The sequence below is a fragment of the Scyliorhinus torazame genome, chromosome 2 (genome assembly GCF_047496885.1).
Source record: "Scyliorhinus torazame isolate Kashiwa2021f chromosome 2, sScyTor2.1, whole genome shotgun sequence".
In the NCBI taxonomy this organism is placed as follows: Eukaryota; Metazoa; Chordata; class Chondrichthyes; order Carcharhiniformes; family Scyliorhinidae; genus Scyliorhinus; species Scyliorhinus torazame.
The window spans coordinates 339759495-339772474 of record NC_092708.1 but is presented as its reverse complement, the minus strand read 5'-3'; the positions used below and the strand labels follow the sequence as shown (position 1 = coordinate 339772474).

The following is a 12980-nucleotide window of genomic DNA, read 5'->3' as shown; positions in this document are numbered from 1 at the left end:
AATTGGAACGTTTGTTTTTCATAAGCTTAAACTCATTACTTTGATTCATTATTGTTTGAGGTACTTATGAGAGGACCCTGTCATCTTCAAATAATCCTGAAGTAGTCTTGACAGACTTTGTTCCATAGCTTTTTCCTGGCCTCCTCTTACATAATACTACCTCTTCAACCAGTCAAGCAAAGATTTGGCGTGATCCTTGCTACGTTGAATTCATAAATTAATCCATAATCTCCAACATTATACTCAAATGTACCAATAGAAATAGCAACCATGAAAATAATGCAAGTATCGTTGGCATGTTGACTATTTTAATTGTAGGTGGAAGAGTCCATGGATATTCTTCTATCACGAGTTTATTGTATGTTAGAACATACCTTGGATGGAAAATGAAAACAGCAATGCAGAGTAGGTGTTATCTGACCCTGTGTTTTGGATCATGGTGACGTTGTTTAAAATCAAAAAACATTTTAACAGCTGTGTCATCATGTGATTGCTCCAGCGATATCCAAAGTCTGTGCCATATGACATTTTGATAACTGCTGATGCGGTAATCTTGTGTGAAAAAATCTAAATGGCAGGGTGTCTAATATACACCAAGGGCTTTTTTACATTCTTTGTAATTTAAATTGACTCTTTCATAAGCAATTGTGAGACCTCGTCTGTCATTTTGTTACAGTAATCTGATTAGGTTAAGTGTTAGTATAAGCACTTAGAAATAAGCCAATTCTAAAAGGGCTCTAACATTTCTTTACGTAAATATGGAAAAGGAAAACTCAGCACTACACGTGTCTAAACTGACCAGGAATTCACTTAAAGTAAGATCAATGCATGACAGAGAGGGAGAGAGAATTTCATGCATGCTTATTTGTGCGTGCGTGTGTATGTATGCACGTACATACTTGGATCTATTCATAGCTGGAACATCATTCAGTTGATGGCATAACTTGAGTCAGAAAATGGAGGGTTGAATTCCTCATACCAAAATAATCTTTACATCATTGGCCTAAGTGTCAGCGTTGCCAGAGGTACTATGTTTTGGTTGAAAAGTTCTAAAAACTCTTGTCTGCTTACTTTGGTTTGAGGTGCATGCAAACAATTCCCTAGCACTATTCCGAGAACAATAATTAATTCTTCCCTCAACCAATGCTTTTAAAACTGACTTGCCCACCAGGGGCTGGTTTAACACAGTGGGCTAAACAGCTGGCTTGTAAAGCAGATCAAGGGCAGCAGCGCGGGTTCAATTCCCGTACTAGCCTCCCCGAACAGGCGCCGGAATGTGGTGACTAGGGGCTTTTCACAGTAACTTCATTTGAAGCCTACTTATGACAATAAGCGATTTTCATTTCATTTAATTTCAATTTATTTGATTTAAATTTGTGGGACCTAGCTGTACATAGAATAACTGATTCATTCATCTAAAATGTTTGCTCTTCAAAAGCAGTTATTCGCTTGGTGTTGTGATCTGGTAAGTGCCATGCAAACAAAATCCCAAAGGGAAACTTGGAAGGGCATCACAATTATTTTCTATTTGTGTTTTACTATGAGCAGGTATGTGTTCTGAAGTCAGGAGCCACAAATTTTAGTAACACTTGTACAGATATTAAATTAAAACATTTACCAACAAAAGAAAACATAAACACACAATTACATCTATGCAGTTAAAATTAGCCTTCCAGAACATTCCCCCCAAAAGATTATTTCTTTGTTATACTCAAAACTATACATCTCTTTAGGCAACAGTCCTTATAGATATTGAATCTATTTTAAAAAGGTACAGTAATATTTCCAGAAGGCGCATCCCACTGTTGCTGTAGGGAAAGGATGTCACAAGGCTGCTCTTGCTCTCTGCTAGCGCCCTCTGCTAGTATAGAGCACATTTCAGAAGGCCTCATACGGCCATCCCTAACACTGCTCCTAACCTCTCTTTAAATGTTTTTCTTATCTTTCATCTTTTCCCATTGTCCTTATTCTCTTTTGAAAATAAAACTCTTATGTTCTCCTAATAGTCACCAATTTCAAATAAAGTAAAATTTAATATCTTTGCCTTATTTATCTATGATCCCTTCCCAGTTCTAAACCCTTTTTAACTTTTGTTTGAAATTTAACAACGAAATGCAACAAATCTTCTTTATCTCCTAATGCAAATTTCTAGCCATGACTTATTTACCTGTGCAGCCACAACTCTGCCCTAATCATGTAAAATGCCTGCCTTTCGCACCTAGACGATTTGATGTCCTAAAACTTGCAGCCCAGCTGTCTTCAGTTTAATTAAGATAGAGTCCCTCCCTCCCTCCACAGAAGATCGTAGAAATATATTTTTTAAAATACCCTCTTCGCAGTTGGGAACCATTTTGAAATATTCTAAAACCATAAGATAATATATAAAAGTTTACCTGTTTTTTAAAAAAAAAATCAGCATTTATCTTCAGCAAACAAGACTGACATTGAAACCACTGTGCATCGACATCAACTACACCAGTGAAAGCATGAACTACTTCTAAGGGCCACTAATAATAATAATAATCGCTTATTGTCACAAGTAGGCTTCAATGGAGTTACTGTGAAAAGCCCCTAGTCGGCACATTCCGGCGCCTGTCGGGGAGGCTGGTACGGGAATTGAACCCGTGCTGCTGGTCGTGTTCTGCATTACAAGCCTGCTGTTTAGCCCACTGTGCTAAACCAGCTAATTAAGTGATTTGCTTTTCATGTCACTAAAAATACATTGTTTATGTCAGATGTTGATTTACCCTCAAACATCCAATGAAAGAAAGAAAATATACACTCTTTATACATCTCTGTTTTATATTTGCTAACCAATTCACTCTACACACTTGTATAGTTGACAAAACATTCCAGAAGAAGATGTAAGGACTTGTGCTGCTGTTGGAATGTTAACCTTGAAATATTTAGCTGTATGTAGCTTTGGAGACACGGCCTCCAGTTAAATCATCTGGAATATTGTACAGGATAATGTCTATTTTAGGATTCGTAGCATGAAGCGTCCATCAGTGTAGTAATTTTATTTTGTTACTATAGAAGGATTTATATTTTAAAGAAATTGAAGAGGGTTCATTCAATTCAATCTATTTAATCAACGCCCTCTAAATTAAACCAACACAACAGGCCAAGCCTATATATAGAATGTGTTGCATTGGAAAGATAGCTTTGGCTTTCTACGCAATACAAATAAAATGTTTAATTGAGTCTGCTTTATTAGCTAAGGTACACTGTACAGCATTTTTATTTTCAGTACTATAAAGCTAACTAATCTTTAATTTCTGGTATCTGGGACATGCCTTTTCTGAGGAAAACTGGATTTTTTAAATGTCACGAAGTTGAAGCTATTTTCATTTATATTGCTTGTTTCAGGGGCACCTTTTTCATTTTGCTATGAATAACTCATCATCAGCTTGGTGTAAATGTTAATTGTAGGGCTTGGCTATTTCAGCAAACATTCGTTTGTGCAGTTGCCTCTGCATCGGTCATTGCACGTTTCTCCTTCCTGTTTTTCTTTGCGTTCTCTCGCTGTGCTGTGGTTGCTGCCATTGCTGTCTTTCCCTGTGCTCTTCCCCCGTTTTTGTTCTCTTATCTCTTTCCCCTTCTGGCTCCCCTTTTTTGTTCTCCCCACCCCAGCCCCCCCCCTCTCTCCCTATTCACCCCCCCCCCCCTTTCATTGCTGCCCCCTCCCATTCTTTCTTGCTGGGTTTTGCTACCTCACCTTGCCCCCCACCCCTTCCCCCGGGTCCTACCTCGCTTTCCTCTTTCTATCTTGTCCTGGCTATTTCTTCCTGGCTACTTATTTAATTATGTGTTGGCCACGAACAGGTCCCGGAACAGTTGGGTGAATGGCTCCCATGTTTGTGGAAGTCCTCTTCCGACCCACAGGTGACGAATTTGATTTTCTCCATTTGGAGAAATTCCGATAGGTTGAACAGACCAGTCTGCAGCTTTAGGTGGTGCTGCTGACCACCAGCCGAGCAGGATTCTAGGGCGGGTGATCAGGAAGGCAAAGGCGAGGGCATCCACCCTCCTCCCCATGAAGAGATCTGGCTGGTCTGATACCCCAAAGACCGCCACTTTCGGGCATGGATCCACCCTCATCCCCACCACTTTGGACATTGCCTCAAAGATGGCTGTCCAGTACCCAGCAAGTTTGGTGCAAGACCAGAGCATGTGGGCTTGGTTAGCTGGGCCTCCTTGGCACCATTCACATCTATCCTCCACTTCCAGGAAGAACCTGCTCATTCGAATTCTTGTTAAGTGGGCTCTATGTACCACTTATGGCTGCGTTAGGTTGAGCCTCGCACATGTGGAGGTGCAGTTGACCCTGTGCAGTGCTTCGCTCCAGAATCCCCACCCTATTTCGAACCCAAGTCTTCCTCCCATTTCCTCCTTGTTGCCTCCAGTTAGGTGTAGGCATTCTCTAGCAGTCACTAGTACATGTCACTGCAGTTCCCTCTGCCTCGGATGTCTGCGTCCAGTAGCTCTTCTAATAACGTGTGTCGTGGTGGTCGTGGGTATGTCTCCTTCCGTAGGAAATCTTTAAGCTGCGGGTATCTGCGTTCCTTGCCTTTAGCTAGCTGGAATCTCTCCATCAGTTCATCCAGTGTTGTGACCCTACCGTCAGTGTATAGATCCCTGACTGTCAATGCCCCCCCCCCCCCATCACCGTCCTGTCTCCACCTTTTGAAGGTGGCGTTGGTGCGTGCTGCTGTGAACCTGTGGTTATTGCAGATGGGGGGTTTGTCGGACATTTCAGTCAGTCCGAATTGCTGCCGTAGTTGGCTCTAAGTCTGGAGAGTGGCTACCACCACTCGGCTGCTGGAGTGTTTCTTGGGTGGGGATGGGCGTGCCGTTGTGGCGAGGGCCCGGAGAGAGGTCCCCTTGCAGGAGGCCTCCTCTGCACGCACCCACTCAGCTTCTGGCTCCTTTATCCATTCCATCACTCTTTCCGCTGTCGTTGCCCAGCTGTAGGTTTGGGAGGGCTAGCGCCTCCCTGGATTTTGTTTTCTGTCGGACCTTCTTTGTGATCCTAGCATCCCCCCCACCCCCCCCCCCCCCCCCCTTTACAAACACCATGATTAATCTGTCCAGTGAATTAAAAAAGGCCTTGGGGGTATAGGTCAGGATGGATCTTAGTAGGAAGAGGTACCTGGGCAGTATGTTCTTTTTGATCGTCTATACTCTCCCGCCAGGGAGAGTGGGAGTGTGTTCCATATCTGCACGTGCTTTTTTACTTCCTCTGTCAGACTGGTCAGGTTCCATTTGTGGACCCCCATCCAGTCATGAACGATTTTGATCCCCAGGTAGCGGAATTTGTGTCGGGCTTGTTTAAACAGCAGTCCCACCAGTGCTGCCCCTCCTCCTTACGGGTTCACCGGGAAAGTCTCGCTTTTGCTTATGTAGAGTTTGTTGTCCGAGAAGGCACCAAACTCTTTCAGGAGCGCGATGATTCCTTCCATGCTGCTTTGTGGGTCTGAGATGTAGAGGACCAGGTCATCCGCGTAGAGCGAGACTCTATGCTCTCTGCCTCCTCTTTGGATCCCCCTCCAGCTCTTTGCTGTTCTGAGCGCAATCGCTAATGGTTCAATCGCTGGGGCGAACAGCGGCGGGGACAGCGGGCATCCCTGCCTGGTGCCCCTGTGCAGCTGGAAGTACTGGGAGCTGGTGTTGTTTGTCCGTACACTCGCCATGGGAGCGTTGTACAGGAGCTTCGCCCATGATGCTTTTCTAAAATTAGCTGTAGACTGAGATAGGGAGGAATGTATACAGAAGTGATGCAAGTTAACTGCAATCAGTCTCTCTCTCTTCTCTCTCTCACACAAGCGCACAAATTTAACTTCCCATTCCAAAGGTGGAAGGAGTCAACTCCACCCTCTTTTAGTCCAATCCCTTCGGATGATGACGGGGGTAAAACTTGATACATGGAAATAATCACTCACCGTTACTACCAACCATATTTCTAACCTAAAGCCTCTTTTCAGAAGCTTTACTTTCTCTGATGCCTTCTGTTTCTAAAAGATTTTTTTCTCCTGCAGGAAGTATAAAACTAGCAAGCTTAGCATGTGGAGGTCAACATGTATGGGCTTGTGATGTTGATGGAATGATTTACTTCCGTGTGGGGACACAACCATTGAACCCCAGCATGATGCTGCCTGCTTGGATAACCATTGAACCACCAGAGCAGGTAGGCATCCAAGATCTGTATTTTTCTCTTTAGTTATGACAGCAAAGGATGTCTGTGATGGGAAATGGCATGCTTCTGCACTTTGGTAACCCAGCATCAAGAATGTCCAGTTTATGTGTAAAGTCAAGTTCCCTGTCCACCGTCCCAACAGTGTACCGTAACCTAAAAATCCCATGAATGCACCAGTGTGAATTTTTCTATTTCCTGAATTAGTTCTAATTATCACTTCTCAGGCATTTATTACTTAAATATTTTAAAATAATAATAACCTTTTATTGTCACAAGTAGGCTTACAATGAAGTTACTGTGAAAAGCCCCTAGTTGCCACATTCCGACGCCTGTTCGGGTACACAGAGGGAGAATTCAGAATTCTCAGCTGGTACAGGAATTGAACCCGCACTGCTGGCCTTGTTCTGCATCACAAACCAGCTGAATAGCCCACTGAGCTAAACCAGCCCCCTTAGAGTAACCGGTTCTTTTCCAATTAAGGGGCAATTTAGCATGGCCAATTCACCTACGCTACACATCTTTGGGCTGGGGGGGGGTGAGACCCACGCAGACACGGGGAGAATGTGCAAACTCCACACGGACAGTGACTCTGGACTGGGGTCGAACCCAGGTCCTCGGTGCTTGAGGCAGCAGTCCTAACCACTGTGCCACCTTGCTGCCCTTGGCACTCAGTAAAATTAAGGAAAACTTTGCACTGAATTAAAATGCTCTATTTTGTTATTGGTAAGAGTGGATTAATTCAAGTGATCAGTTGAAGAGATTATACTGGCCTGGATTTCCCAGTTGGCGGGAACATTGATGTTCAATGTTTATCTCTCACTTCTTTCCGCAGAGCCACCACCCCACCACCATAGATTTTGTAGGCTACTCAGGATAGATTGCCTTTAATTCACTTTTCCTGTTCCGACACTTGAAATGAACAACTCTTCCTTGTTCCATTCTTCCACCTTTTCTACCCTGCACATTATTTTCAGATAACAGTCTGATTCTCTTTTGAATGCTTCAATTGATCCTGCCTATGCCAGTCTCATGGGCAGAGCATTCCAGACCCTAACCACTTGCTGCGGGAAAATGTTTTTCCTCCTATCACAATTGCTAATTATTTTAAATTTGTGCCCTCTAATTCTCAATCCTTCCTCGAGAAGGAACAGTTTATCTCCACTACTGTGTCCAGGCCCCTCATGATTTTGAATAACTATCAAATCTCCTCTCAGCTTTATTTTCTCTAAGGAAAGTAGTCCTAACTTCTTAATCTATCTTCATAACTAAATCTCCTCATCCCGGGATCCATTCTTCTTAATTTTTACTGCTTTCGCATCCTTCCCCAGGTTCAGCGCCTAGAACTGGATGCAATACTCCAGCTGAGGCCAAGCTAGTAACGTAGACAAGTTCAACATAATTTCCTTGGTCCTTTACTCTATGCCCTTATTAACAAAACCATGGATACCATATGTTTTATTAACAGCTCTCAGCCTGACCTGACATCCTCAATGATTTAGACACATATGCATGCAGGTCCATTTGCTCTTGCACCCCCTTATACTGTCTCTCCATGTTCTTTTTATCAAAATGATCACTTCACATTTCTCTGCATTGATCTTCATCTGCCAACTGCACACCAAATCCACCAACTTGTCTATGTCCTTTAGAAATTCGACATAATCCTCCCCACAAATATATATAATATAGATAGGATAAAGAGAGAATGATAAATTAGACAGAAAAAGCAAAACATTTTTTATAATCTTGAGTCGTCTTCTCAGAGAATAAGACTCCACACTTGTAAGATTATTTTTGCAGAACCAATGAGGTTGTTCAGCAGTAATTACCACTTATCACTCTATTTAGAACATACTCCTAAATAGACCAGCCAAAATTCTTTCTGTCAATTTTAGTGTGCAACTGGTAAGCAGGTACAGCAAGTTCACACCATTGATGTAATTTCAATGCCAAGGAATGTAACAGTGCATCCTGTGGAGAAGCTAGGTATCTCTGGTGACAACTTTTGATTTCTGCATTTGAACGTGCAGGTGCCAGAATTAGGTGTCCGATTTGCCTCGCTATAATGTAAATATCGATCACCTCACTGGTATTAGTGCAAAATCTGGACTGTTAACATTTTAGTTGAGTGATGACTGACTTTTGGAAATTTGAACCATGCACCTGAATGGAGATTTGATAATGCAATGATATTCAAGTTACTTGGCATAAGATTCACAAGGATGTTCCCTGAATTGAGCGGATGCAACAATTAGGAAAAATTGAATAAGCTGAAGGTCTCTTGTTGGAAAAGGGAAGTTTAGGAGGAGATTTGATAGAGGTCTTTAAAATTGTGAAGGGGTTAGATTGGGTAAATATGGAGAAATTGTGTGGTGCGAATGTGTAACCTGCTACCACATGGTGTGGTTGAGGCAATTAGCATAGATGCATTTAAGAGGAAGCTAAGTAAGTACATGAGGGAGAAAGAAATAGGTTATGTTGACCGGGTGAGATGAAGCTCATGGCGCATTAACACTGCATAGAAACATTGAGCTGAGTGACCGGTTTCTGTACTACAGCCTTCTCGTTTTCTTCTTTTGCCCTTCTTGTGAAATGCTTAAGATTTTACAGGTAATACCAATTGAGAAACAAGTATGGTAATGCCTTTGATAACATTTTGAAGCTGCTGGTTCCATAACTACTATTTCCAATTTTCCATCCTTTCTTCCCTACCCTCCCCCAATTTTCTCTCTGCGTCTTTCAGAAGGTAATGACTTATCCAGAGGTATGATCCCATAAGTGCAACTTTTATATTTGAACTTAAGACAGTGATTGTAGGCAGGCTGTTCAACTGTGGAATGTCAACATGATTATTTCCTTATACAGCATCAGTACACTTTACAGCAGAGGTTAAACACTAGTGATCAGGAGCTTGAAGCTTGATTGATTTCTCTTCATGTTGTTTCCCACCTCCAAACCCAGAATTGAGGTTAAAGGTAGTTTTCTCTCTACTTTCCTGGTTGAGATCAATTAATTCTGCATTTAGTAGGGACTGTTTTGTGTAGTTCTCTGCCACTCTGTTTAACTTACTGACAAAGGATATCCCAAAGTCTATTTTTAATGTTTAATATTAAAAAGATTCCAGTTGATGAGTCACATCTCACTTTGATCCATGTTTAGAGCTAAATATTCATTCTGAAGGCCAAACAGTCTCCTGGTAGCTTTGTTTAGAAATAGCACTGGCATTTATTCGACACAAGTCCCTAGGTCATGTGATTGGCTGGATGAAAGACTTGAGTGAAAATCCTTGTCACTTGTAAATTGAACTCTGCAATCACACATTTTGTCCTAACTACTGCATAACATTGTAAATGGTGCTAATTGACTTTGAGTTTACCTCATCTGTGCACATCAACTGTATTAAGAGTAATTTCATTGCAAAGATTTTTAAAAATATTTTTATTGGGGTATTTGCAATTTTTATAATCATAACAATAACAGCGACATAAACATGGCACAATAAACATTTCCACCCCATCACAATCTTCACCCCCCACAAACAAAACAATAAAATGAGTCTGGCCCCCTTTTTTTTTAAATTCTGCTTCTGCTGACATTTTAATTTTCCCTGGGAAAGTCAACGAACGGCTGCCATCTCCAGGTGAACCCTAACATTGACCCTCTTAATGCAAACTTTATTTTCTCGAGACTAAGAAACCCAGCCATGTCATTAACCCAGGTTTCTACACTCGGGGGCTTCGAGTCCCTCCACATTAATAAGATTTGTCTCCGGGCTACCAGGGAGGCAAAGGCCAGATGTCGGCCTCTTTCACCCCCTGAACTCCCGACTCTTCCGACACTCAAAAGATCGCCACCTCTGGACTCGGCACCACCCGTGTTTTGAGTACCGTGGACATTGCCTTAGTGAAACCCTGCCAAAACCATCTAAGCTCCGGGCACGATCCAAAACATGTGGGCATGATTTACTGGACTTCCCACGCACCTTGCACACCTGTCCTCTACCCCGAAAAACTTGCTCATCCGGGCCACCGTCATGTGTGCCCGGTGGACTACCTTGAATTGTATCAGGCTAAGCCTGGCACAAGATGAGGATGTGTTAATCCTGCTTAGGGCATCCGCCCACAGACCCGCCTCTATCTCTCCCCCCAGCTCGTCTTCCCACATGCCCTTTAGCTCCTCCACCGGACTTTCCTCCGATTCCATAAGTTCTTGGTAGATGTCTGATACCTTCCCCTCTCCCATCGACGTACTGTAGACTACTCTGTCCTGTATCCCCTGTGGCGGCAGCAGCGGGAAGGCCGGAATCTGCCTTCTCCAAAAGTCTTGTACCTACAGATACCTAACTCCATTCCCTGCTGGCAATTCAAATTTATCCTCCAAGGCTTTCAAGCTGGGGAAGCTTCCACCTATAAATAGATCCCCCATCCTCCTAATTCCTGCCCTCTGCCATCTCCGGAACCCACCATCCAGCCTATCCGGTACAAACTGATGGTTATCATAAATCGGGGTCCAAACCGATGCTCCCTCCACTCTCTTATATCTCTTCCACTGCCCCCAGATTCTCTGAGCCGCCACCACCACCACCGGACTTGCCCCCCCCCCCCCCCCCCCCCCCCCGACTGCAATGGGCAGTGGTCAGAGGGGAATTAATCTCGATATGGGCCCACAGAGAAAAGGTGGAACGAGCCGAGTGGGATAAGCTCGTTGGGGAGATACTCGGAAGCCCCGGTCGCGGGGTTACTGAAGGAGTGGCGGAGATTACAGGTGGAATTTGTAAAAGAGTAGAGGTGGGATCAAGATCCTGGACCCAGCGGGGGTGAATGAGGTGTTTCAGGACTTTTACAGCAAAGGAACCCCCGGCTGGGGTGGAGGGGATGATGCAGTTCTTAGGTCAGTTGAGTTTCCCGAGGGTGGATGAGGATCTGGTGGAAGGGCTGGGAGCCCCAATTGAAATTGAAGAAATAATGGAGGGGTTCAAGGGCATGCAATCTGGCAAGGCCCCGGGGCTGGACGGATACCCGGTGGAATTCTATAAGAAGTTTTTGGAGATATTGAGCCCACTGCTGGTGAGGGCATTTAATAAAGCAAGGAGAAGGGAGTCCTCCCCCCAACAATGTTACAGGCTTCGATTTCATTGATCCTGAAACGGGAGACGGATCCGGAGTAATGCGGGTCATACAGGCCAATTTCTCTACTGAATGTGGACGCCAAACTGCTGGCTATGATATTGGCCACAAGGATAGAGGATTGTGTCCCGGGGGTGATCGGGGAAGACCAAACGGGGTTTGTAAAGGGCAGGCAACTCACTGCCAATGTTCGAAGGCTCCTAAATGTTATTATGATGCCCTCAGAAGGAGGGGAGATGGAATTGGTGGTCGCGATGGATGCGGAGAAGGCTTTTGATCGGGTGCAGTGGGATTATCTGTGGGAGGTGCTAGGAAGGTTTGGGTTTGGTGAGGGCTTCATTAACTGGGTGCGGTTGCTCTATCAGGCACCAGTAGCTAGTGTGCGTACGAATTGGTTGAGGTTGGGTTATTTTAAACTACACCGAGGGACGAGGCAAGGGTGTCCCCTCTCCCCGCTACTGTTTGCTCTGGCCATAGAGCCACTGGTCATGGCATTAAGAGCCTCAAGGTACTGGAAAGGGCTGGTTCGGGGAGGGGGGGGTTGAAGCACCGGGTTTTGTTTTACGCAGATGACTTGCTCTTGTATATCTTGTATATCTCAGACCCGTTGGAGGGGATGGGGGAAGGTACGCGGATCTTAGGGTAACTAGGTAATTTTTCGGGATATAAATCGTGATCCAGGCGAGAGGGCAGGAGAAGAGACTGGGAGAGCTGCCGTTTAGGATGGTAGGAAGGAGCTTTCGATATTTGGGAATCCAGGTGGCTTGGGAATGGGAGGCACTGCATAAGTTATACCTATCCCAGCTTGTAGAACTAATGAAAGAGGACTTTAAGAGATGGGACATGTTCCCACAATCACTGGCAGGGAGTGTACAGATCATGAAAATGACGGTTCTCCCCAGATTTCTGTTTGTCTTTCAGTGCCCCCCATCTTCATCCCGAGGGCCTTTTTTAAATGGGTGAATAAGGTTATTTCGGCAGGTAAAACCCCGCGAGTGAAGAAAGTGTTGCTAGAGCCCTGCTCAGGACAAAAAAGTTGATCAGAGAGTATACCTTGTGGACATGGGAGAAAAAAGAAAACTTCCTCGCTCTTGGCTGTCCAAACCTCCATGGGTCTACTCCCCCATCTGTTCCATAAACCCCTTCAATTCCTTTGCCGTGGCTGGCACCCTCCCTGACCTGGATTTTGACCGGTCCAATTCTGGATCAATGACTGTGTTAAAATCTCCCCCCCCCCATAATCAAGTTATGTGACCGTCTGGGATCTTACCTAACACCCGCCTCATAAATTCCACATCGTCCCAGTTCGGAGCATATACGTTCATGAGTACCACCCGCACCCCCTCCAGCTTCCTACTCGCCATTATGTACCTGCCCCCCGTGTCTGACACGATTCTCTCTGCCTCAAATGCCACCCGTTTATTTATCAGAATCGCAGCCCCCCCTGATCTTTGGGTCCAGCCCTGAGTGGAAAACTTGGCCAACCCACCCCTTCATCAATCTAGTCTGGTCTGTAACCTTTAGGTGTGTCTCTTGTAACATTGCCATGTCTGCCTTCAGCCCCCTCAGATGCGCAAACACGCGAGCCACAACCACAGAAACCGCCCCCCCATCCAGCTCCCAGTAAAACAAAGTTAACTTTAGACCTCGAAACAGCC

The 12980-nt window shown here is 44.4% G+C and overlaps 1 protein-coding gene across 2 annotated transcripts in view; it reads left to right on the top strand.

The window, feature by feature from the left end:
• Positions 1–12980, top strand: part of tecpr2 (tectonin beta-propeller repeat containing 2) — a 123034-nt gene that overhangs the window by 90693 nt on the left and 19361 nt on the right. For both annotated transcript variants that reach the window (XM_072490436.1, XM_072490437.1), the window contains exon 17: positions 6039–6187. In XM_072490436.1, the coding sequence (XP_072346537.1) occupies positions 6039–6187 (149 nt within the window). The remainder of the gene's footprint in view (positions 1–6038; positions 6188–12980) is intronic.